Consider the following 27,632-nt stretch of genomic DNA (forward strand, 5'->3'; position numbering starts at 1 on the left):
GGTTTGACTTAGTTGCCTAGACGTATTTATGCTACTAACTTAGATGCCCTCAAGTATCCTGCCTGATCTTCACCTGCAGGTGCTGTGTTATACTCACCAACCGTATAAGACACGATTCAAATTATTTTGACCATCTCAGGTGTTTTGTGTTTAGGCCATTGAACTGAGTCTGGGAGAAGTGTTACTGTAGTCTCTGGAACCAGGAGATTCAGATTCAGCTGACAAAGGTAGGTCTATCTCCCACAGAGTAAGCTCAACAAACAGTTCTCCAGAGTCCGTTGGCTGGATCCCTGTTGACTATCACAGGAATTAACTGTTCAGCTCACATTGTAGGAACCAAAATTTAAGCAAACTGAGTCCTAGTGGGGATAGAACAAGAATGGAAAAGGAGAGTGCAAATAAGAATAGTGTTTGTAAAAATGAACCTAGTACATTTAGATCATTTGTTTGGAAGGCTGACATTGTACAGTGTGGTTTTCTGCTTAATTTTCTTTTTCTTGGCTGCATTACCTTCCAGTCCAGAATTGTTTCAATTTATTATTACCATCCTTAGCTACCTAATTGTACTACTAATGAACACAAATAATCCAAGCATCAGGCTTTTACAGACCCACTTCAGTATACAAATAGTGGTTTGTTGTGTAACTGCTGATTATGGGAGAAGGTAACTCACATTATGGAAAATATGTGCTGAAATGTTGGTGATGAGGAAAGCAATGAATTCTGTACTACGCCTTTTAAATTATGAAAAGGTATTGTCATTTTTGTTCCATTGGGTTGTCCATCATGAGTAAATGTGAGATCATCTGAGCCCGGTTTTTAAGCATGTGTACTTATATTTGGAACTTCATTTCAATTTTTTGAGTACTTGTATTAGCACTATTGCACATGAAATACGTAGTTGGCTACCAAATTGCCTATTCAAGTACATATGTATGGGTTCGAGCACTCAACATTAAGCATTTGCATTTCAAAATTGGATGCCTTATGCTTGAAAGCTTTGAAAATGCTACTCTGTGGTCAGCCTAGTGCAGCATCAATTGAAATGCTGTTTGAATGCAATGTAGAGCTTCCAATTGCTGCTTCAGAAAGTGTTATGCTGAATCTGGAACACTTTGCATAATTTAATTAATTATGCCACTAAAAACTGATTTTCTCTCAATTTAAAGCAAACAGCTTTTATGAGGGTGAACTGAAGCACCCAGGGATATCAGGTGTCCAAGCTTTTAATCCTATTACAAAGACTTGACAACCACTGATGGAAACTGGAAAAACATAAGCCTCCAGCAGGGCAACAAGTGAAGAGGAAGAAGGCAACAGATTTTTAATACTCTTTGAAACCACTGTACACATTAAATCAAAATCAAATGTAAAAAGTGACAGAACTGGTAGCTTGCACTTTGTTGTGCAAGCAGTGAATAGTGTCTAAGGAATAACACTTATTTTGCTTTGACATTAATGAAAATAACTGTTTGCTCTAAGAGGAAGAGTGTTCTGCTCGACTAGCATAAGAAAAACACAGGACTATTTGCGTCTGTGTCTGTTCACTTAAAATGTTGAGGAGTACAACAGCCTGCAGTTTGAAAGTGGTTTCTAATGTTATGGATTAGATTCTGTCTATAAATCATTTTCCATGTAAATAAATCTTAACAGATGATTCCAGACTACAAGTATTAAAGAAACTGTCACTAGCTAAATGCTAGCCTTGATACTTCACTTTCTGAAGCTTGTCTTCTCTCTTCCAATTTATTATTGGGTTCAATATCATGCTAAAACAATAGACACTGTAATTTTGAGGCAGAAGGGGGTACTGATTTAGAAAAGCTCTAATTTCTGAGTCACATAAGCAGAGCCATAATTTGCAAACTATGACTGACTGTGAAAAATTCTGTGACCAGGTTAGGAAGGGTCACAGCAGAATTGACTCCATCTCCATATTGAACATCACCATGTAATATGAAATCAACTGCACTGTGGAAGATCTGGCTGATAAACAGGAAAATACTACTGAGAATTGGCCAGCCCTATAAAATGCAAACAACTTCCTTGCTTATAATACTAACAAATATTCATATAATTACTAATATATATTTGTGTTCTTCCTATATAGAGAGATGACATATATATATATATATGACAAAAATCTCTCTCTCTCTCTCTGTGTATATATATATATATATATATATGTATGTATGAGACAGGGTACACCTGTCTCAAAGGGGAAACAGGAGTTAGCAGAGCTCATTGAAAGAGCTTTAACCTAGATTTGAAATCAAACTCACTAGAAATAAGCCTGGAGGAGGTGCACCGATGTTTGAGGGACAGTGTGTTAGCAAGGTCGTTTTCTCTGCCATCTCACTGGAGGTAGAGGATGGAGAGTCATGTGGCGGCAAAGACAAAAGGATTATCCATGTATTAGAAATCGTGGACGCGTCTGAGAATGATCACGTAGGAATTAAGGCTTCTCGCCTTAAAAAAGGCAGTCAGATCAATAGTCCAGCTGAAGTGCATCTACAGCAATGCAAGCTGCATGGCCACCAAATAGGAAGAGCTGGAAGCCATTGTGCAGCAGGAAAACTATAACATAGTTGCTAGCATAAAGACATGGTGGAATGAATTCCACAGCTGGAGTGCTGCAATGGATTGCTATGAACTCTTCAGAAGGGATGAGCAAAAAAGGAGAGGCAGTGGGGTAGTGCTGTATTTTAAGGAGTGAAATATGTATGTCACAGTGGTAAAAAGCAGAAAATTGGAGAATATAAAATTAAAAGGAAAAAAAAGATTTTTTCCAGCTAAGATTTGGCTCCTTCACTGTGTGTTTAAAAGTAAGTTCATGCTTTTTGAGAGTGTCTGAGTTCTCAGAATACAAGAAAACATGTTCACTTATCAGAGGTGACAAGATTCAAATCATATATTAACTAGCTCAACTATGTACACTGCATAAAGGTTATGACAATTTCTTGTAAAATAATGAAAGCATCTCATATAATTGATTCTTTTCATTGTTTCGTAAAATTGCTTTGTTTGATAGCAGGAGAGTTTGGACTGAATTTTCATTACCTACTTCTGAACAATTTACACTGGGATTGAGACAGTATTGAGCTAATGAGTTAGAATTTATATTGAGCCTTAACTGTCTTCATGAAGTAACTAGGGAAAGAAAATCATGGCAATAATGGAGTATTTTTCATTATAAACTACGTTGTACAGCTTTTACAATCAGGTTTTTAATAGATCTAGAGAAATTAAATTGGAATTCTACCAACTTCTGTGCTTTTGTCATCCAGTGAAAATGATGTTAAAATATCTCAAGACTAATGGGCTTATCCCCTTTCTACTGGAGTACGAAGGAGGTGGTTATTCCTGTTGTTTTTCAGGGCCTGTTGTTCATTAATGAGTAAGATGTATGTAGAAAAACATTCAGGAATATGCACTTTGCTATAATCCCTAATGCTAATTAGAAATTGAGTATAGATTAAATACATCTTGACTGATGTTATCCTAAAGTCCTTATCAAGAGATATTCCCATGAAAATAGTAGAAACTTTCAAAGTCAGGAGGTTGAAATTGTGCTCTACATGAAAAAGGAAGCAATCATATATTGCTGATGGGTATTTTAATAGTGCTGAGAATGCATGCATATATCCATATTTATTAATATATTCAAACATTGTTTATTGATCGTGTATGGTAAATAAACTCATACCATGAGTGTATAGATTACTTTGCATAAACATACATATACTCAATCTCAGCATTATACATTATGCTACGCACTGTGAATAATATAACTTGTCTGATTGGAAGATTTTAAACTTTTCATTGCATATAAATATACAAATTAATAATGATACACGAATTGCTGTTGTCCTTTATATATAGTATATAGTACTGTTCTTTAATTGTATCCTGTTCTTTAGTTCTGTGGGTAGTTTTTATGAGGAAGTCTGCAATAGTGAAAAAGGGTGTTCTGAAATAAATTAAATTATTTCTCGTCTCAATACTTACTTGTCCACATTCTTCCTTGCTGTTATTCTGTTCCACTACCAGAAGACTGAAAGAATCAATGTAATCCCTTACATTTTAATTAATAATATAAAAAAAAAAAGAGTATACAAAATAGAATCATCAGCAAGCACATATGCATGCATGTTGGTGCCCTCAATAATTAAAATTTTTAGTTACTTCATATGTTTGTTTATCCACAAATACAGGAAAAAATATGTCTTTAGTTGAAATTTTAATTGGCATAACTGGCCATATTCTTTGGTTAGACATTTTGCAGGCGAAAATATTCTCTCGTATAAAACAAATGCCATATATAGTTTTACTTGCTAAGTATGGGAAAAATATATGTAAAATATACATGAATCACAGACTTCTTGTGAGTGAGCGTGACTATAAAACTTCTAGGTTTGTGTGCTAAATATTAACTTTAAAAAATTATCCTTACATACCTCTTTCAGAGGGTGGAAAAAAACCCTAAAGTCCTTCCCTAGCCCACCTATTAAAAAAAGAAAAAAATTGCCACTTGCAAAAAAATAGATTAGATTTCTGGCCTTGCTTCCAAATCCAGAAACTGAAAATTTGGAGTCTTCATTCATCCAAATAATATATATTCATTCCCCACAGGCAGCAGTGATGGTTCTTGGGATAAAGAAAAACTTCAATCTCCCCCCACCCAAGGATCACAGGCCTCTGTTAACCACCCCAGCTTGCCTGGACAGCATAATGTTCCAGTTAGCCATCCTCTCAACCCTCTTCAACAGAACCACCTTCTGCCAAATGGTACGGGTTGACATCTTTCAGCACTAACATCAGCAGTTTTCTAGTTCCTGATTTTTTTTGGTTTTTTGGTTTTTTGGTTTTTTTTGTGTTTATATAAATAGGCAATGAAAAAATCAAGGATGTGGGGAATACTAGAATACTTCCTTTAAAGTATTAAGCAGGGGAAGTGGAGACAGTAAAGAACAAATATGTATGCAAGAAAATTGATACTTAAAATAACTGCTAACCTGTGCATCAGTGGCATAATAATGTATTGCTAAGGCACCTTACAGCAGATATTAAAAACTATAATAAATAGCCATTGCTTAGCAATGATATACATTACACTGATATGAACAAACTAAGAGGTCTAATAGCCTCTCCTTGTGGCTAGAAATCCTCCACGGTTGCTAGGGATTCACCCATGCATATCCCAGAAGAGAACTGACATAGAGCTGCTCTGTCCTGCAGTGTGAACCATCTTGTCACCCATCACTTGAATATTGTCCGTCAGGAGAAAAAGAAGACAGTGTTCAAAAAAGATGCATAAACCTGTTTCCCCTTTTTCTTTTCTCCCAACAGGATTGGAACTTCCTTTTATGATGATGCCCCACCCATTAATTCCAGTGAGCCTACCTCCAGCATCTGTCACGATGGCAATGAGCCAGATGAATCACCTTAGTACCATTGCCAACATGGCAGCAGCAGCACAAGTGCAGAGTCCTCCATCCAGAGTTGAGACATCTGTTATTAAGGTAACTATATAATGAACCAAACCAAACCAAAAAAGCACAAAACTGTAACACACTTCCAACCATCATAAAGATGTATAGGTATCAAATGTTCTAAGGTAAGTCATAAAGTCAGTATATGCAAGAAAACCAAGTGTTGTGGCTTTGGGACCACAGTGGGCTGCTAGTGGCCAGTGTTATCTCAGTTTCCCTCCCCCTCTCTAAATCAATATTAAAGCAGCACTTGAAGCATTTTCATACGAGATGCACAGTTTTGTGATTTCTCATATTTCATAGTCCATAATCTAATGGCAACATTCCTCAAGATATCAAGGAAAAAATTACTCTTTCCTTAAATTAGAAGAGATTGTTCTTCCAACTTTAAAATCTAATAATTTGAAGTGAAATGCAGCAAATTATCTGAAGAAGGCTGAAAGGCTTGATACTGTACCTCTGCAGAACCTAAGTTTGCCAAATCCCAGAACAAATTAGAGTGAAGTTGCACAGAGCAGACCCAGTAATCTGCAGGTCAGAACTGTAGTATTGTAGAGATATCTGTTATCCTGTAACTGTGTGTAGTATTTTAACCATAGACAGTCCCAAAACAGAAAATTTTCCTTATCCTGGAGTTCCTTTACTTCTTAAAAAGTTTATTCCTGTAACTCATCTAGTTGAAGAGATAGTTTTCTTATAATCTAGGTGAAGATTTTAAAAGTATCTAGCAATTTTAGGCTCTCTGAAACATTGCAAACACTTTGTAACTGGACAGTCATATACATATATATTTTTCAAACTCTTGCTTACTTAGGCATTTGTTTGTATTAATAATCTATACTATATATGTCTGTCACTTTTGAAAATTCAGCTATCTCGTATTCATGCTAATATCGTAGCTGCCAGCTTTTGCATAACTCCTGGCATAACTTCCTGTGCAAGTTGTTTGACAAACCAGGTTTTGTGTTCCCATCTGGTTTGGACATAACCATAATTTAAAAATATGTGGATTACAGTGAAAGGTTTTAGATGACCAAATTAACCAAAATTCTCTTTAGAAAAGTGTTCTTACCCAAGGGTTTCTGTAGAACCTGATGGAGACATTACCCAAGTGCTGCTGTGACTTCTTCAGTCAAGTCCTGTGACACACTGCCCACAACACATTTCTCCTACAGCTACATGCATAAACGCAAGTGTTAATTTGTGATCCAAAACTGACTTATAAATGTAAGATCTTGTTGCATGTAGTTATTTCAATAATACTGTAAGGGCTAAGGAACTTATTCTTGCGGGACTTTCCTACTCGTTCCTTCAGCCCCATTGTGGTATAACATATGCCTAGATTTATGTCCTCTGTTTTTATCTATGGCAGATGAATATGATCATGTGGATAGAGATAACATAGCCAAGTAATTATGTTCCTATTTTTTTAATAATGAACAGGATTGAAACATAAACCCCAGGAACTTGAAAGCATGAGGTCATTGTTAGGGGATTTTCTTTTCCATGAGGATAGACATAATGTCACTGGCAATTTACCTGTTCTTCACTAGGCATAGTCAGAGGCTGTGATTCAATGTCCATTGAATTATATGCACTGAGTAGTTGAACAGGAAACTGTAATCAGCCTACTTTTTGAACCTTGCACTGGCAGTGTAATGTTTATGAATAATAACTTATACTACAGTCAAAATAAATATCTTCGAGAATAAATGTAAGTGAGAAGGTCAAACCTTCTTTTTCTTTATTTTTACAGGAAAGGATAGATAGTGGAGTTGCTGTCTTTCATGAAACTGTTTGTTATTACGATTATAGCTTCTGGTTTTTTTACTGCTACATTTTTAAACTTCTTGGGTTTGTTTTCATTATCTTTTGACTCATTTTTTTAACCATAATTTTTACTGAAATATTTTCTTCTCAGTGACAATATTTCCACAGGTTGTTTTGAAAAGTTTGTGAATCACTCATCTTGCAGTTAGTAGTTGTAACCTGAAAAGACAACATAGATTTGTGATTAGAACACAGGATGTTTACCGGTTTAAACTCTGCTTGAAAGTTAGAAGGCCTATGAGAAATTTCTACTTGGAAAAGTAAATCAGTAGTCACCATATCTAATTAAATAACAAAGAACAAAATTAAGTTCTAGAAAATCTGAGTCTTCATATTATAAACAACCCGATTCATTTGATAGAATTGCCTTTGTGAATAGTGCCACTGTAGATGACTTGCTGACCTTTCCTTCCAATTCACCGAGTTCACAGCTAGTGCTGTTATCTTTAAATTCACAAAGCTTCAAATGCCTTTCTATTACTGGGCAATATTTCATTTCTTTGTGATAAGAAGTTGGAATAAAGCTGAGATCATGTACTAACTAAACATTTTATCCTGCTGTATTCAGGAGATGAGACAAAGACAAAATTACAAGGGAAGCCTTACAAAGCAACACCTTAGATTTGGCAGTGAACTCTGAGCTCTAAAATCTTCAGAATTATATTTCAGAAGAGTGTTGTGCCCTTTTGAACATGAGACGAACATTAGATGTCTTTTTGTAATGGAATGTTTAGATATATGAGTTGGATGAATAAGAGGAGAGCAACAACAAGCAGGGACAGCAGATTGTGACAGCAATGAATTGCAGTGAGTGTGACAGTTGTGACCTGGGGATGCTTTAGACATGAAGTGGCTTTCATCACCTGCCCATGGTTTCAAAGGCTCAGCTTGTTAGCAGTTTCGCTACATCAATTTTTTTCACTCAGCAGAAAGATATATGAAAATATAAAGGACATACCTCATATTAATAGCAACTTGAAATTACATTGTAAAAGTTAGAACAGAGCAGCATGCCAGAATCAAAAATTGCAATTTATCCATGTGTTACTAATACTTATAGAAAAAATTAAGAATAAAACAGAAGATACCAATACCTCCAGCTGAAAAAGTGACTGGTAGCATTGTAGTTTTCCACTGCATAATAAATATATCACACTAAATTTTGCTAATTACCTCAATATATCACAGCACTTGTTGTGTTCCACTAGTTTATGACTTCTTTTGTATCTATATATATAGATTCATATATTCCTGTTATCAATTAGCAGGAATTTAATACTAATTTATTTAACAAAGGTAGCTGTTGACAGATTTTATTTTTTAGATAACTCAATTTATAGGACTGTTCTGACATGAAATTTTATTTTAGCATTCATTCACTTTTTCTTATTTCAGTGGCAATATGTATGTGTTCCCGTTGATGTCATTTCATGTTATCTTTTTTTTTTTTTGCTATAATATTTGCCCCAAAGTTCAAATAATAGCCAAAGAGAAGAAATATGTCACTGCCATACAGAAACGACTGAACAGAGTACATTTTAAAGTCTCAAGTCAGACTGGTGATGAGCAAGTTGAGAGAGCATACCTGAAAGGAAACAGACTCTGAGAGGAAAATGAGCAAGTTCACTTCAGGGAGAGATTGGGCAGCAAAGAGACTATAGAAGCTTCAGCTTATGTCTTTTGTAACTGCTGTGTGAGCAGGCCTTGAGTTAAGTGCAGACTTTAAATACCAGAAATACTTGCCATTATAAGGTGTTTTGTGTAGAAGGGTTTACATTATTTACATAACTTACATTACTTTACATTAATTACATAACTTATTTTCCACATACCAAAATTATGACCTTTTTTTTTAATAGGATTAGATGAAGTACTTCTCGAAATTTTCTGGCACACCATCCTGTAGAGGCAGGGGCCATAAGAACTTTGAAAGTACAGTTGTACTTGTAACTTGAAAGTACAGTTGCATATCCTGGATAGAAAAACCTTCCACTTTGCTGCTATTACCAACAAAGCAGATTTTTCCTGTACTGTAAGCTTGCAAAATCTGCCAGAATTGTCAATATATTGGTTATTATTGTAAAATCTTTTGATGTGATTGTTTTCATGCATTGAATAAAATTAAATCCAAAGCCTATGTAAAAGGGCCGTCACTAAATTTCAAAAGACATAAGACATAACATTAGAAAAATCAGAATGCCTGAAGAACCTTAATGTTACAGCATTCCATCCATATACTACACTGCAATTTTAATTTCACTGCCATATACTGTATTTTTCTGCAGAAAAATTACCTCATTCACTGAATGGTTAGTTATCCTCTTTTTAATTTTTTAAAATTAATTGTCTGTCCCAGTCTTATTTAACCTGAATCCTGTGTTGAATGCAGAAGTTTTTTATGGACATTTGTGTGCCTTACAGGCAAAGCATTATGCAAACAGTGGCAGCATTCCTATGAAGCTAGATATGCTGTACTCATTTTACAGATAGGGAATGAGAACAAAATTGATTGTATCCCAAGCTGGCAGAAATGCCATTTTTGTGTACCTAACCTGAAAAACACCAATTTTTCAGATAACTTACTATTTGTAGAGACATTTGTGCATTCAAAATAGAAATTTTCACATTACTTTAAAGTGATTTTTTTGAATGCAAGTGCGTGAAGAGGGAAGCTACTTTCATTTCCTCTTTTCTGATACATGAACTATGATCAAGTTTTCTTTACATAAGGAGAATTTTGATTTAAAATATTTAAATAGTAAAAGGTAATTGGTCTACAATAAATATTTTAGAATAAAAATAGGACTACCAGCTCTTAAAAAATCTACTTTTACATATTGGGAAAGGAAACATGAAAATTGGGATATACCTATAAAGTTTGAAGTATGGTACAGACCAAAATAATACTTCATTTTCTTTTATCATAGCTGCAGAGAATATGATATCTTAAAACCATGCAGGAACTTGAACATAACAGACAAAATCTCCACATTAGTATGACTTTTTTTAAAAAAATATGTTACTATAAATATGTACATGCACACTTCTGTTTTTTTGTTCATTTAGAATAAGAAAATCTTAGGTCAGAGCGCAGTTGACCTCCTTTATTAGGGCTTAACCATCTTTATATTAACCATTAATTAGTTCTATATATAAGATTAAAATTATTTATTTTAGCTTTTAATAAAGTTTTTAGATAATGAGCTTAGAGGATGCTAACTATATATGGTAGGCTGTAACTTGGAATAATGTCTTTTTTTAAAATTATGTGCGATCCTATTATTTCTTTTATCACGCATGGTTCCGAGGCGCAGTTTGAAGCTAATAGCAGCCATACGCTCACATGAATTAATTTGTGACATGTAAAGTGGGTATCTACACATAACACATGACACAGAGAAGGTAGTACAAATTTTCTGACTGGGAATTTGCATAATCACTTGTGCAACAGGGAACTATGTATGTGGTGTGAGATTAATTTGATGCAAAATGGCTACGAGGCAAGGTACAAGGGATGGGATTCATTTTGCTGTGTTCTAGGGCATAGTTCATTGGACCTATTTTAGATAGCTACTTTAGAGTGAGGTGAGTTGTACCTTGGAAACGTAAATGTATAGGTGAAAAATGAGACTAGGGTGACTAGTTCAGATATAGACATTTGTAGTAAAGACAATGACATTTAGCTGGATGAATTCTTGGTGTTTGGCTGAATGTATGGTTTGGATTTACTTTGAGGGGTGAATTCCTAGTTGTGCTTCTTAGGCTTACTTTTCAAGTAAGAATGGATTTTCCAAATAGGAGAAAAAAAACAGAAAAAAAAGTTTGCCAATAAGAAGTTACTAATTCAATTTGAGCAGAGTTTTTTGCATGTTTACATATTTTCATCTTGTACAGGGTTTTTTGTATACCTCAGAAGGATATTTTGTTCGTTAGACCAAATATTCATTTAGTAGGTAAAATATAATTTATAAATTCAGTTGAAAGAATAAATGCACAAAGACCAAACAGTTGTAAGGACACTTTTAGGACAATCCTCAAAATCCAAAATTTTGTACTATGAGGCTCTGTGGCACTTCCAGGAATGGGCCTGCTTCATCATGATTCCAAATTATTAATACCTTAGAGCTACTCTATTTTTGCCAGTGCAACCAAGTTCTTTCTTGTATTCATAAGGATCTACTTTTGTTTATTTGCTTGCTTGCTTGCATGTTTTTAATCTCTGTAATAGCTTAATCCTATGACACTCACTTCCTGGCTAGGTCACTGTACTTTATGTACTGCCCATGATTTCAAAGGATTAGGTTCTCTGTTGTTCTGGAAGTACTGTTAAAGGATTACTTGGAAGTCTCCTGTTTGGCTTCCTGTCAGCTAACTGCTGTTGCTATTTCAAATAATCCTGTAGTAAACAGGGCAATAAAAATCAAGCAAATTTTTGCCTGTTGATCTTTTTCTGCATTTTATGCTTGCAGTGTTCTTGTGATGGGAATAGCAAGGTAGGGTAAATGAAGAAACTAGAAGTAATGAATTGCAGAAATAAAAGTAAAATGGAAATCAAATTAACTTCAATTGATCCAAAAGATAAGCAAGTTCAAGATATTCACAAAGAGAGAAAAGAAAGTCTTATGTAAATATCATGGATTATATTCTTCATAAGAAGTAGATCCATGATTTAAAATAATAGTGCAATTAATGACAATACAAAACATTTGAACTCTTGAATTTTAATTGGGATTAGAAGTGGCTCTGCAAGAAAAAGGTGAGAAAGATGTTGAGTGCATCAGTGTGAAGTTAGCATGATCTTTAGCCACCCAGTCATAGCAGATGCAGATAAGGAAATAGAAATGAAATTTTATTCAGTCAGTTTGATAACACATATATTATAGTAGTAATTGAGGAAGTTAAGAAATAGTTATTAGTCCAGTTCATTTTGCAACTCATAAGTCTAAATTTTTATTTAGAGTCTCTAGTTTTTTTGACTAAAGGTGAATGAAAAAGTGAAACTGTAAAAGCAAAATACTCTATTTGCAGAGAATAAAAAAGATAGTCAAGTAATTAATTTCTTTCACTCATTCATGTCAAATTAAATATGCTGTTTTACAAGACAATCATTCCTGGAATACATCTCACACAAAATAGGTCAGTAAGGAACTGAGGAAGGAAATCTGTGTTTTGATCATTGCAAAAGACGTTATTATAATTTTACCACCAAAAAGTCTTGAAAGCAAGGTGCCTTTCCACAAAGGTCGGAAATATTTTAAACTGCTCCTGATTAACAGCTTTTTATTTTATTTTTTTTAAATTATATTAATACTATACAAAATAGTTTCTGTCATATATACTTTCCCCCCACCATGAAGTTAGATTGCCCAAGGACACTGTGGATGCTCCATCCCTGGAAGTGTTCAAAGCCAGGCTGGATGGGGCTCTGAGCAATCTATCTGGTCTGGTGGACAGTGCCGCTGCCTATGGCAGCGGGGTTGGGCCTAGATGACCTGTAAAAGTCTCTTCCAACCCAAACCATTCCATAAGTTACCGAAAGTATTGAAAAGTATGACTCTGGAAATAAGTTATTTTATCCTCTGCACTTCAATGACTTACAGCATAAACATCCTTAAAGGAATTTGTTCAACACTGAAGAACATCAAGACAACTAAATAGTTTAAAAAACTTATATACCTCTAACAGCTAGACTTATCTGCATGTCTAGAGCTCAGTCCATGACTAAAATTAAAGCATGACTAAACCCAAGAGATGAGTCTTATGTAGAAGCAGACTAGAACAAAGGAAAAAGCTGAGACCTGAATACCTGTAGGAGAGAAATATGCAGGAGGTGAAGGCTGTACGTGCAAAACCAGTTGGTTGTTGGAAGAAGGCATATTCAAACGTTGTCAGAAAGATTCAAGAATTTTGTCACTAAGGAACAGGAATGGCAAAGAATAAAGAATGTTTGTGGAAAGACTGAGGTGGTGACAAACTAGAAGATATCACTTCCTTTTCTGGCCTCTTAGGAGCAGAAGGATTATTTCTACATATGTTATCTGAAATGTCTTCTCTTCCATATTGATACAGGGACCAACAGCTAAACTCTATCAACTTTGTGTTTTGGTATATTTTGAGGAAGACTTTTGGTAATGAGACAATTCTCAAACAGTGAAACGTGCTGCTGGAGCAGAAATAAAATAGGCAAAAATAGAGATTAATATTGAATAACTACCTTTGTGACCTGGCAAGAAGAAAAAAGACATATGATATAGGGAAGAAAGTATTTCTTGTCTCCTGGATTCCATTACTGATACATTAAGATAATTTGTAAAAAGAAGTTACTTGAAATCGACTTTTGGAATGAGATTTTACAGTATTTACCTGTTTGAGAAATGTAGAAAAATGTTGATAAATGCATCAAGACATTTCTGTTTTACTTGGAGAGACCAGGACGGTGTGATGTTGTCAATATGTGATATTCTGGAATAAAATTGGAGTGGTTTCTAATTCTAGAGACAACTTCAATCTCATAAGTTAAAATTTCTGGCAGTTAGAATCATTTACCTGTTTTTTACAGCATAAAAAATAAAAATACCCAGTGTCATAGGAACAAGTCTGTTATTTATGAAATGGAATTGATATTGAAGGTGTGTAACTTGTAAAGAGCATGAGAAAGGGCATCCTTAGAGTGACAATTTCTTAGAGTGACGGTAGGAGCCGTTTTGGAGGAGGTAAATGTCAGATTCTTAAATGCTTAGGATTCATGATTTGGATCAAATTGTACAGAGTACCAGGCTAAGGTATCTTTCAAATTTGGCCTTTAAGAGTTTGTTGCCCATTGCTTAGTATAGCCTCCTGTTCTGATACCTAATTGAGAGTCTCAATAATTCTGAAATGTTGGTCAACCATATGCTAAATTGCTACATGTTACCTAAATTGTTCACACTACTTTTTATTTGTGAGTATCTGTAGGAAGAAATAGGAAAGCAAAAAATAGAGAAAAAAAGTAGTGAGAGAGGGTTATGTTTCACAAACTATAAATAATTCTTGTTTTCTAGTAAATATTGTCAATAGAATTTTGAAAGCTATTGAGGTCATCAGCCAGGAGGTGCAGGGGTAGTATTTTTGGCATCCTACTGACACTCCAGAAGGCAGTGGAGGTCCTGTCTTATCAACCTGATGGGGACATCTCAAAACCCTTTGGTGCCACAAATGGCTCAAATGTGAGCAGCTGAACTGAGCTGTAGGTATCTGGTTTTGGAGGAGGCTCCATTGACTTTATGGTCTATATCTCAATTGACTGAAATGGAAGACAACTTACCTTTGAGGTGGGCCCCTTTGCAGAGAATCCTACATACAAGTGTCTCTGAAATGTCCTCTATCACTTTTATGTCAAAACTGCATTTAGATACTTAGATTAAGATCGCAGAATCAGAATCACAGAATACTATGAGTTGGAAGGGACCCAGAAGGATCACCAAGTCCAGCTCTTCAGTGAATGGCCCATATGGGGATTGAACCCAGCATCTTGGCATTTTTAGCACCATGTTGATTTCAAACTGAACCCCGCACAGTTTCCTTCTCATGCTTCATTTTAGCAAAGTCACTCAAATTTTATTTATTTATTTGATTATTTGTTGGGAGACAACAAGCCTAATTACAGTACAAATGAACAACATATTCTCTAGAAATATCTGCTTCTGGGAGTAGGCAAGTTTAGTAAAAATACTGGGCAGCAGACAGAATTCTAGGTGATTTCTGTGACCAGGATTACAAGGCAGTAAATTCTATTTCTTTGCGGTGTCATGTAGAGTTACTTGTACAAAAGTGGCATGTTGCAGAAGTGACAAAATAGCTCTGATCTGCATTATTTAGTGAACACATTTTTGCACATTTCCGTTTCTGAAAAATTTTAAAGTGAAGTCTAAATGTAAAATTAATATTATGCCACAAACCAGATTAATCTTTTCTACACAAAATCTCTGGTAAGAAGGACAAGGTATATTGATATTCAAGTGCCATTAGTTTATCACTATGATATTTTAGAGCTACAGAGTATTTCAGTTTATTCTTTGTAGCATTTCCATTTATATGTAGCAGATAGTTTGGTAAAGACAAAAAATTGCTGTAGACTATATTGCTGATTGTGGAACTATGAAACAAGGATATAAAACATTAGTTAAGTTACTCAATTGATTTATTTTACATTTCTGCATAGTTCAGTCCCATGTTTTATTGGAATTAAAGGATATTTTACAAATTAATTGATAAACCCTGTATATATAGCTAACTCGTTGGGTTTGTCTAGTTCGTATTATATGAGAATAAAACTCATCTGTTTTGTTTGTTCAGTAATTATATTTTGGTGTTCCATGCATTCCTTTTGCTCGCTCCATCTCATAATACATTCTGTAAAGGCACACATAAATAAATAGGATAAACAAATTAAGCTGTTTAAATAAATTAATTTACTCTGCAGCTCTGTATTCAAATCTTATGTGCTCACTGGATCTCATTTTAATGAAACCCTTCTAAGAACAATACATTGTACGCCGAACAGTGAAATCATATATTAAATGAATGATTAATATACTGTGTTCCAATTTATATCAAATCTGTACGCTGTTCATGCTTAAATCCTCCTAAATCTAAAGAAATAAATCTTCTATGTTCTGAAAACATCTGCATTATAATCCTCCTCTTGAATACCCAGTTCGTGGACATATAAACACAATCAAAGTCATAATAAGCCTAGAGCTATGATGCAGTTAAGCTATTCTCATCAATGTTTTTGACTTAAAAACCTAAGACTATTAAAGTGGAATCCACTTAAATGTCTTGAAATATTGCTTTAAAAAGTCTCCTCCTACTCCATCAGTAGGCCCGTTGAATCCCTTTGCAATCAGAATTTCAAATTCAGCAAATATTTTTTATGAAGCTTGCCTGGAACAAATCTATTGATTACTATAGATGAGCATGTTGCAAAGTTTCTTAGGAATGCATTCAGATAAATAAATATTAATGTAGCTACTGTGCATGATAAAATAATGACTGCTGCAAAAGCAGTTTGCTGTGCAGCACTGCTCTTTCCAGAAAAATTTTTAGGCATTTGCAGCAACAAGTTTTCTTATGTGTTATTAAATATATACTAGTTTTATTATTTCATTACCGAAAGGTTTTTGTGAGTTGAATGTATGCAGTTGGTTGGTTGGTTGTTTGGGTTCATTGTTTTTTTCATTATAAGTCAGGATTTCAATTATCAGAAGGGAAAAAACCAACAGCCAAAAAAATACTAGTTTTAACATTTCCATCCCCTCCAATAGATTTCCTTTTTAGGATCTATTTATTTTTGTCACTATTTGACCAAAACAGCCTAACTCACGCATATTTGAGCAATGAGTCTTGGAAGCTATTAGCAATAAAAAGGAAACTGCAGGGAAAGGTAGAGAATTTTCTAGAAAGGACTATGCTGCACTCAACTCCGTTTGATTATTGTTTCCATTGAAATTCTGTTTAAATATCAGATATAGCTATATGCTACATACTAGCAATTCTCACATAGCAGATGTGCAGTTCTAACAATCACAATCCTCAATCTCTAGTTTTCAAAACCAAGGAACATCTTGAAGTGCGTCATAGCTCCTCTTAGCTACCATGCCAGGCCTTTCCCTGGGCAGAAAAACATGAATGGGTGGTTTTCCGCATTTTGAAGTAGTGATATGGTGAGTGATATGGCCACATTCATCCAAAAAGTGTGATTCATTCCAGATTTGTGCTCCGAGGTAAAAACAGACATTTGGACTTACATCAGCCATGTTACTGGTATAGGTTCTGTAAGGAGATTATATTTTCTTTGTGATCCATAACAGTTCCTTAAGATCTCATTGCTCAAGAAGCCCCTTTGAAATTAAAATGTGGAGTAGAAGTCAGCATGAGATAAAACAATAGTGCCTGATCATTATTTATTTACAGAAATACATGGATCCTCATCCCACAAGGCTGAAATCTGTAAGCCAAATTGTGTATTTCCAATTCAATGTCAGCATGACAATAGGAGTGAGAAAAATAAAAACAAAAAAATAAAGCAAAACAGACCCCTTATTTTTATAAGTAGTCCAGAAGGCAGTTTAAAAGCCTAATAAAATGAGCCTTGCTCACATTGCATACTAAAATGTAAGGCCTAGTGTCCTTAAAGTTGCAACTTTCCTTAGAAAATGCTCTGCAAATCCCAGACATCTCAACAGGTGAAAGAGTAGGTTGTAAATTAGGAGGGAGATTCAGTTTAGGGAAGTCATGTTTGAAACAGAGGCTTGGTGTAACATTGCCTTTTTTCTCAATTACTTTTCGTGTGGTCTAGGAACGTGTTCCAGACAGCCCTTCTCCTGCTCCTTCTCTTGAAGAGGGCCGAAGACCTGGCAGCCATCCATCCTCTCATCGAAGCAGCAGCGTGTCCAGCTCTCCTGCACGGACCGAGAGCTCTTCAGACAGAATCCGTAGGTCACATTCTTCTCCTTCTCACCACTTTAAATTTGATTAGGTGCAGCTGGTTTTTCTAATCAAAATGCCCTCGTCTTAAATAGATCTCATATGTGTCATGTTCAGAAGTTAGCAGAAATAACTATCTCCCAACATTATGTTTCCCATTTTACAGTATCATAATATCCGATGCTACATTAACGGGTACTGATATAAACTGCCATCATGTCATATTAAACATAAAGATATGAGCAATGAAATACAGAATTGCAGCCGGGAAGCAATTTGCTAGATTAGTTTTAGAACTGAACATATAGTATAAACATTTTTTAAAGAAATTGAGTTTTATTTAATCTGGTTACTCTGGTTTGATTTCTAAATTGAATCTGACTTCATAAGCAATATTTTACGTGGTAGAATTGCTTGGTAAAGAGAAGAATCGGGTTAAATCAATTAAAAATGTGCATACTTTATAAATTTTTTAAATATAAAATTTTGTAGTGGTGAGAAATATGATAAAGAATTATCACCTCATAGCTCACAAGGGGCAGAGTGAAATTAAACTGTGGTGTCCCAGAGTGATACCATTTTTATCAAGGTTCCATGTACAGGAAGTAAATTACCTGGCAAAGACCCTGAATTCTATGATATGCCACTACAGCAGTGGAAATTAAGGTTTTAAACACACACTATTTTATGGATATGTAATTAAATTCATATCACACTTGTCCATTCCCTTTATTATTGCTCTGTTGCAAGGTTTTGTGCTTTTAAGTCATCTTTCTACAGTAGAATTTGTCAATAGGTGAATCTGGAGGATTTGGCGTGCACATAGAAGGCCATGAAATAGCTGTATGAAAGAAGTAGTCGTATTGATTAGATGCAACATGTGTCTTTTAGACTGCTTCTTTTCAGGCTCTCTGCAGACTCAGGAAGCTGACTCTTCATTGACCTTCAGATGAAAGATCTTTCATTAGTATGTGATGAAAAATGACTTACCAAAGAAAAGAAATGAGGCCTGACCATGACAAGTTGAAAATTCTGTTTTCTTATCACTTCAACAATTCAGAGTGCAGATTAAATTGGCATCCCATATACTGTGACCTATCTATTTCCCCAGGCTCGATCCACCATCCTTTCATTATATTTTCTCTCCATTGTCCAGTTGAGGAGGGGTATTGATGAAGTGGCTTTGGTAGTCACCTGGTGTCCATCAACACATTGCAGATTTCAGAAGTAAAGTACAGAAAAAACTTCATAACTGTGGATTTTTAATTTGGTTTTAATTGATTGAAGAGTATATATTTTTTTACAACCAATGGAGACCTTTTCCATTGTTGTCTAAAAAAAAAATTAGATGAAACTAAATTGAGAAATACTTTTTATTTTTGCTAAGGAGTGACTTTTTTTACTGTTCAGCTTATTCTATTAATTACCAACAGAGAGGATTGGGACCTTTACACATTTTTTTCTTCCATGTGGACATAACAGAGTTCCTTAAGTGGTGGATCCCTTTAGTAACTTATTTATTTATAAGTCTTTTCTGTCCTATCTCATTTGTTAACATCGCAGCTTTTTGTGGTGCCAGACAGAATAAAATAACTACTACAGAAATATGAGTTACATATGAAAAAGTACTTTAAAAAATGGCTTAAACCTCTTGGAAGTACAATTTTTCAGGATAAAAGCATGGCTTTATAAACTACCTAATATGAGTTTCTGAGGTGTGTTTAAAACTCCTGAAGGGCTCTTTGAGAACTCTTGGAAAGAGCTTTTCAAGCTGTCTGATGAGCACCAGAAGTAACAGGAAGAAACTCCCGCTATGTGGATCCCGGTAGCATTAATTAAATAACTTGGTGATTGTTAGAATTCTTGTATAAGAGGAAGACTATAGAAAATAAGTGAAACAGTGTTAATGTGACAGCTGATTTCTTTCTGCATGCACTTGTGTCTAGCAGCTGTCCATCAGAACGGGCTATCTATGAACCAAATGCTGATGGGTTTGTCACCTAATGTCCTGCCTGGACCTAAGGAAGGTGATCTGGCTGGTCATGATGTGGGACATGAGACAAAAAGAATACACATTGAGAAAGGTAATATGAATATTATGATTCTACTGCTTCAGTGTAAAACAACTATAGTCTTGGCAGTTAAATGTTATAATTGTGACTTTTAATTTTTTAATTGTGTTTTTGTTTTGTTGAGGGTTTCTTTTGTTTCACAAATTAAATTGTAACAGTGTGATAGCTTTCTTTATTCTTGTGCTTTGTCATCCTCAAGATTAATGAATGCTATTTACATGAGGGAGAAATTTCATAAATATTACGAAGTAGGATGAGTGAAAAACAGTTTTACATTGTTATTGTGTTTCTGACCCTTCTACAATACTGTTTAAGTATTAAGTTTCTGTCTCCATCCAGTTGACTCTAATGACCTACTTCCCAGAGGGACTGAGCACCGTGAAAATTAGTCCATGTGTACAAAAAGGGAAAAGGCTAATACCAAGCCATTAAATTAGGGAATTGCATAAAATGAGGCTGGTATACATTATATAATGGGATTTAAATTTAATTGAGTATATGACCAAAGTGTTTGATCTAGGTGAATAGTCCACATGCACTTATGCTGATTATAACACCATTTCATCTCTGTTGGCATTCAAAGTCAAGTTCCCGTTCAGGGCTCTTACAGGGGATTTTGGAGGGGTGGTGGTGGAATTCTGAAAGGTGCATTTTATGTTACATTTCCTTAATATATGTGGATTTAAGTATTATAGACTAGAAACATTTTGTTTAAAGAGAAGCTGAAAATACAATGTAGGCTTTGAAAAAGCATTATTTTGGCTTATCAGAAAAATCAGTTCTTTGAGCACAATGAGAGAAAAAGAAAAAGGTATAATAGCCAGACATTGAAACAGAGCTGGAGAAACTGCTGCAGTTATGAAGACTTCAGAATAATACATTTTGTTACATATTTTAATTGCTGTAAGAAGATACCTTCTCTGTCTCTTGTTTGAACACTGAGATATGAAAAAGAATTAAAATCTGGACAATTCTATTCTGGACAGGTGGTGTTTTTAATAGGATTACCAGAAAAATTAATGGAAACAACATTTCTTTCATATAAACCATTTAGTTTGGTTCATTGCACACACAACCTGTTTTAGCTTATACTATGCCCTCACTCAGCCTCTGCAAATTGTATCCCTGCTGTGAGGGGGGATGTGATCAAATAGGTTTGCTTTGAATTTCCATAACTGATTTTATTTCAGCCTTTGAAGTTACTTGTTTAAGTGTAATCTGACTGGTAAATGCTGCAAAGAGAAGTACATATTAAGAATTGCTACTATTTTTGTATGTCATTCAGGTTTTTTAAAGGTTTTTTTTATAATGGTATCCCAAATGTATTTTCTAATCTTTTGCCAGTTCACGTTCTTGCAAGATCTGTTCTCAGCAAAACTGCTGAGAATTCACTTTTTTCCTCAGTCCTTGTTTAGGTCAAACCTCCTTTTTTTTTGTTCTTTTCCCCCACTCTGTTCCAGCCTACTGAATTAATGGTAAATATTCATGGGCTATCCAGATTGATAGGAGTTACTAAATTAAAAATTGTTTTCTGTCATGACTACATTTATCATGTTTCTCACACCAATCATGTAACTTTAATACTAATATAATCTGTATTAAAACAATTTTTGTGGAGATAGTAATTATCTACTTTTGTCACTGTGAGCTTGCAATCAGATTCCCAAACTGTTGCTTTACCTCTGCAAATCAGTCACAATGCCACCATATCTAAAAATGCAGGCACACGCGTAGGTGGTAGTACTCTTATTGCTAAAACCCCATCACCTTCATCAGCTGATTCAAAAGAAAAAGGAAGAAAGAGAAGTCAGAAGTTCTAAATAGGTATCATGAAGCATTTAAAAATTAATGTGTGTTCTTCTAAGCCACTTTTGTTGGCAGAAATCTATTAGCTGCAACTAAAATGGCTTTTAATTGAACCTGAGAGAACCTGGGAAATTCTGTCTAGTAGAGAAGGCCCTGTGTTTTCTCTTCTGGTCTCCTCTTCCATTAGAAAAAGTGAAAAGATGAAAAATCTCTGAAGTCATCTGAGATCAGGGAAAATTTATTTACAGTCAACAGAAAATTTAAAGGGGGAACAAAGTTATAGCAGAGGCAACTGATCAACATACCAAATTTTTAATGTCAGAGCGGTGAATAATTTGTTTGACCTGAACACAAGAGAGAAAATACCATTTACCTGTTAGTAACGTAGTACAAAGGAGCTAAGTTACCCAGTCCATGAAACTAGTATAATACATTTAGAAACAGTTTGGGAGTATTCAGTTTTTCAAAGATCATGTGTATTTCTATTCAAAATTCAGGCAGGATTATTATTATTGACAAAAATTAGTTTATTTAACTGGATTGTTTTAAGTTACCAGTAAAAGCCTTGTGCAGTTTTGTTTGGTTTTATTTTTTTTTTTTGTCTTTAGACTGTCTTCGAAATCTGTTCTCAGGTTTTGGTATGTGCAGCTCTCAGTGATCGCACCATCCGTTGAAGTCAGGTTGTTATTATCACACCAAGAATCAAATTAGGTTCTATGGATCTGTGTGATAGAACATGAAAATTTACATCAACCTCTGGGTCAATATTTGTTGTTGTTCTCAAAGACCATGCGTAAAACGGGTGTTGGGGACATTTTCCAGCCGCTTATTCCAGATGCACAGCTTGGCTGCATCCTAGCTTCATTTTGGGTCAAGACCCAATGGACACATCTGAAGCTCTACCCTCTGTTCCATGAGCAGAAAACTTAGGTTTGCTAAGGTTATGTTGTGGTCCAGCCAGTTTCCTATCCTGGACTAGGGAGGACAGCAGGAAATACTACAAAGCAGTTCTGCCCCATAGTTCAAACATAACTCAAGATGTCATTATCTGTATGACAGGAGGCCAATTACCCTCAATTTTCAGAGGGTTTTTGCTTATTAGTGGATAGCAGTTTTTCCAATTTTACTGAAAGCAGGCTGTAGAACTGCAAATGATCCTGGGAAGAATGAGCTAAGTTCAAGTACACGATGTTAGCTCAAGTGCTTGACAACCATCATCAAAACCAAGTATCTAATTTTGTAATCTGTAATTATGGATTGTTTGATGATGCACATTTGGTTTTATTAGGTCAGATTCTACAAGAAGGACTTCTGTAAAGTATAGGAGTCATATTAAAAAAGATTAATTCAGTTTTCTATGTTAAAATAAGGCTCTGAGTCTTTTCAAGTGAAGTTAAGTTTCTGTGATGCAAAGAGTTTGCTCTAAATAGGGCCTCAATTTTGGTGAGGTGTATTTTATCACTTATCCTGCTCAACTTACATATGACATCCTGCAGATCTCCCACTGTGAAGTTGTGAGAAGCGCACTTTTGGTGGTTTTTATGGAGCTGAATACCTGTTTAACTCTTCAGTGATGTTGTCTGTTAAATAAGGAAATAGCATAGGAAAAAACTAGTGGAGAACCTAAAGACTAGACTGTTGAATCTTGATCCTGTTTTTGCTCATTGATCTGAAGTGTTTCAAAAGAAATTCAAAATAATCAAAGGCTTAAAAGTCAAACGCACCCTCTTTGGAGATGTGGAACCTGATTTCCTCTGGACAAAAGAGAGAATTGAACTTGTGACACATTCCTCGGTAGTATCCTTAATCACTGTGCTTTTTGTAAAAGATGGAAGTATTTTTTAACATTATCCCCTTGCCCTTACAACCTGAACTCGGATCATATTGGGTCTGCAAGGTGTAATTTATAGCTCAGTCCTATTGACAGAGTTTATTTACTAGTTCCACATAGCTGTATACAATTATTTTGTGTGATGTTAAGTGATATTGGAGGCAGTGGCTGCTCATAGCACTTCGTAACTGGTATCTGCTTAGCCATGCCTACTTCATACTCACTTCAGCCCAAGATTCCCTTCTGGGAGACAACCACCAAAAAATTAGTTGCTTTAACACCAAATTTAGATACTTAAATGTTTTATTGGATCTGGCCTTAGGGCATCAGATTAGAATTTTCTGTCTGCATCAATTTATAATTTTTTTAGATTGACACCAACAGCAAATGAAGCCTGAATGTCAAGCTTACATTTTAAATTTAATATCTTATTTGAGGTGTTATGGGAAGGACGCTTTCTTGCTGAAAATATATGTGCTGTTTTCTATAACAAAATATAAAATATTCACCATGTTCACAGAGGAAGTTAAACTCTTTCAGAAAAGCTTTTAAACTATGATACTAATGGAAATTTCACAAGTAATTTTCAGGTAATCAACAATAACTGCTTCTTGACTACTATGATAGCAGCAATTAAGGTATAAATTTATCAAATCCACATGTTAAAAAGTCCCAGTCTTTCTCTCTGTTTTGATTTTGTGTCCCCCTGTAGAGATGAGAGCAGTCTTAGACCTTTAATATCTTATAAAATACAATATTAAAATTCAAAAATAGTCTTTGTATAAAATTGAAAATAATTTAAATATTCCCAGGTTAGGATTGGATTTTCCTGTTATCCATCATGCATCAAAAAGGGAACTAATGATAAATATGTCGTCATATATAATTAGATATTCATTCTGCAGTATCAGCAGTACATTCCTCTAAAATATATGCATACTGTAAACATATATGAAACATGCTTATTCACCTTAAAAAATATAGAGACACATACGACTTTGTTTTTGTAAATATGTATAGTGGGTTGACCCCGGCCGGATACCAGGTACCCACTAAAGCCACTCTGTCATTCTCCCTCTGCAATAGAAGAGAGAGAAAAAAGCAGCTAAGGATCCATGAGTTAACAGCTGAGAGAGGTCAGTGACTGATTACCTTCACGGGCAAAACAGACTCAGAGTGGGGATATAACTTAAATTTATTACTAACAGGATAAGAGCCAAAGAGTGAGAAATAATCTTAAAAACACCTTCCTCCCACCTCTCCTTCCTTCCATGTTTTCCCTTTCCCCCCCCAGCGGTGCAGGAGGATGGGGGTTACAGTCAGTTGTTTCTACCTCTGCTCAGTGTGAGGAGTCCTTCCCCTGTACCCGTGGGGTCTCTCCCATGGGAGACAGTCCTTGATGGACCTCTCCAGTGTGAGTCCATCCCTCGGGCAGCAATTCTTCACAAACTGCTGTCCCATGGATCACTCCTCCATGGGGTGCAGTCCTTCACAAACAAGCTGTACCAGCGTGGGTCCCTCACAGGGGCCACAAGTCCTACCCGAGAAAAACCTGCTCCACTGTAGGCTTCCCTCTCCATGGACTGCAGGTCCCTGGCAGGACCCTGCTCCATCTTGGGCCTCCCACGGGGTCACAGCCTCGTTTGGTTATCCACCTGCTCCAGCATGGGCTCCTCCATGGGCTGCAGGTGGGTCTCTGCACTCCAGTGATCCTCCATGGGCTGCAGGGGCACAGCTGCTCCACCATGGTCTGCACCACGGGCTGCAGGGGCCACAGCTCCGGTGCCTGGAGCATCTCCTGCCCCTCCTTCTGCACTGACCATGGTGTCTGCATTGTTGTTCCCATGTTCTCACTCTGCTCTTCCCTGGCTGGAATTCTTTCTGTGCAATACCTTCTGTTCCTAAATACGTTATCCCAGAGGCGTTACTATCACTCCTGATTCGCTCAGCCTTGGCCAGCGGCAGGAAGTCCGTCCTGGAGCCGGCTGGAATTGGCTCCTCCAGACAGGGGAAGCTTCTAGCAGCTTTTAATAGAAGCCACCCCTGTAGCTCTCCCGCTACCAAAATTCAGCCACAGAAACCCACTACAATATGAAAGACTCAGAGGAAGTTTTAACATCAACAAAGATTCTCATCTACACGAGCTGTCCTCTTAGAAAAGTCAGCAAGCAAGTGATTAGGAACTTTGCTTAAATTCTGTTTCTAGTCTGTTATTTTTAGTTAGTTCTCTGAGAAAGCCCTTTTTTAAAGAGAGTATTTACTAGATGATGTACAGAGGAATTTTCATTCTCGGTTCTGCTGTCCAGCTGCTTGTATAAACATACTTTATCTGTTCATTTTTGTATACATAAATACACAGAGATACTTACACAATATATTTATTTTGCTGAATATTACATTTTAATGTAATAAAAAGAATATGAACATACCTTGATGGGTTTCTGTATGCCAAAATATTTATGGTTAATACATTCTAAATCTACTTTCTCATTTCACATTTTACATGTTATCTATTAAATCTTAATATATTAGTTTTTAAATCCTGAGTTTATACTGTGTATTTCTACATTATTTAGGACTTTTCAAACCCTAACAGGATAGTCACATTTTTAACCTATGACAGATAATATAATAAAGATCCACTAAATTAAAAGTTTGATAAAGCCAGTATCACCAAGATAACAGTTTGACACTGTGGTTGTTGGTGTATCTTTTCATTCAGCCCAAGAGGGACAGGAATTTTAAAAATACATTAAAAGCTATTACAGTTAATGGATTATAAAGGTGAAAATAAAATTGCAAGTTTTTTCTTAATTTTCTTAAGAAGTGGGAAAACATCTGGTTTGGTTACATAGATAAATAGAAGCCTTTCATATTATTGAATAACATAGGAACAGTATGTGTAGGCAGGAAGGAGGGAAAAGGTAGTACAAACTTCTGAAAAAATTTTTTAATGCAAATAATTGAATAAAAGCATTAGGTCATCCTCCAGTGACATACTTCTGCAGATTTGTTTGCTACTAGAGGCCTTTTTCTGCTGGAGTAGTAATAGTTTAGACACATTTTATGAGAGATTTGCTGTATGGTTTTCAGTTGACAGATATTTGCACATCACTTCCAGAACATTCCAGGCTAACTAGGCTCAATGCATCCCAATTGCACATATGTATACTGCCTATTTTATATTTACGGTGACTCAATCACAGAACCCCAAAATATGCTGAGTTGGAAGGGATTCACAAGGATCATGGAGTCCAACTCTTAGCCTTGCACAGGACCATCCACAAGAATCACACCAGGCGCCAAAGAGTATTGTCCAAGTGCTTCTTTAACTCTGTCAGGCTTGATGCTGTGACCACTTCCCTGGGAAGCCTGTTCCAGTACCCACCCACCCTCTGGGTGAAGAACCTTTTTCTAATATCCAACCTAAACCTGCCCTGACACAACTTCAGGCCGTTCCCTCAGATCCTGTAACTGATCACCACAGAGAAGAGATCAGTGTCTGCCCCTCCTCTTCCCCTCACGGGGAAGTTGTAACTGCAATGACGTCTCCTCTCAGTCTCCTCTTGTCCAGGCTGAACAGACCAAGTGATCTCAGCCACTCCTCATATGGCTTCCCCTCAAGGCCCTTCACCATCTTCGTTGCCCTCCTTTGGACACTCTCTAATGGCTTAATATCTTTCTTATATTGCAGTGCCCAAAACTGCACTCAATATTCAAGATGAGGCTGCACCAGTGCAGAGCAGAGTGGGACAATCCCCTCCCTCGACTGGCTGGCAATGCTTTGCCTGATGCCCCCCCCCCCCCGGAAACGGTTGGCCCTCCTGGCTGCCAGGGCACTGCTGACTCAGATTTAACTTGTCATCGACCAGGACCCCCAGGTCCATTTCCATGGCATTGCTTTCCAGCAGCTCATTCTCCAGTCTGTATGTACATCCAGGGGTGCCCCATCCCAGTTGCAGAATCCAGCACTTTCCCTTGTTGAACTTCATATGGTTGGTGATTGCCCAGTCCTCTAATCTTTGTTGAGGTCTCTCTGCAGGGCCTCCCTGCCTTCGAGGGAGTCAACAGCTTCTCCCAGTTTTGTGTCATCTGCAGACTTGCTTAGTATCCCTTCCAGTCCTACATCCAAGT

At 36.0% G+C, this 27,632-nt stretch overlaps 1 protein-coding gene across 7 annotated transcripts in view; it reads left to right on the forward strand.

Annotated features, from left to right (window-relative positions):
* The window catches only part of DACH1 (dachshund family transcription factor 1), a 357,269-nt gene that overhangs the window by 233,341 nt on the left and 96,296 nt on the right, over nucleotides 1–27,632 (forward strand). For 3 of the 7 annotated variants that reach the window (XM_017828634.1, XM_017828631.1, XM_017828633.1), the window contains exons 4-7: nucleotides 4,633–4,788; nucleotides 5,350–5,522; nucleotides 17,662–17,797; nucleotides 19,736–19,873. In XM_017828634.1, the coding sequence (XP_017684123.1) occupies nucleotides 4,633–4,788; nucleotides 5,350–5,522; nucleotides 17,662–17,797; nucleotides 19,736–19,873 (603 nt within the window). The remainder of the gene's footprint in view (nucleotides 1–4,632; nucleotides 4,789–5,349; nucleotides 5,523–17,661; nucleotides 17,798–19,735; nucleotides 19,874–27,632) is intronic. The other 4 variants (XM_017828638.1, XM_017828637.1, XM_017828632.1 and 1 more) reach the window with 3 other exon arrangements.

This window comes from Lepidothrix coronata, unplaced genomic scaffold, assembly GCF_001604755.1.
Source record: "Lepidothrix coronata isolate B3197 unplaced genomic scaffold, Lepidothrix_coronata-1.0 Scaffold150, whole genome shotgun sequence".
Taxonomy (NCBI): Eukaryota; Metazoa; Chordata; class Aves; order Passeriformes; family Pipridae; genus Lepidothrix; species Lepidothrix coronata.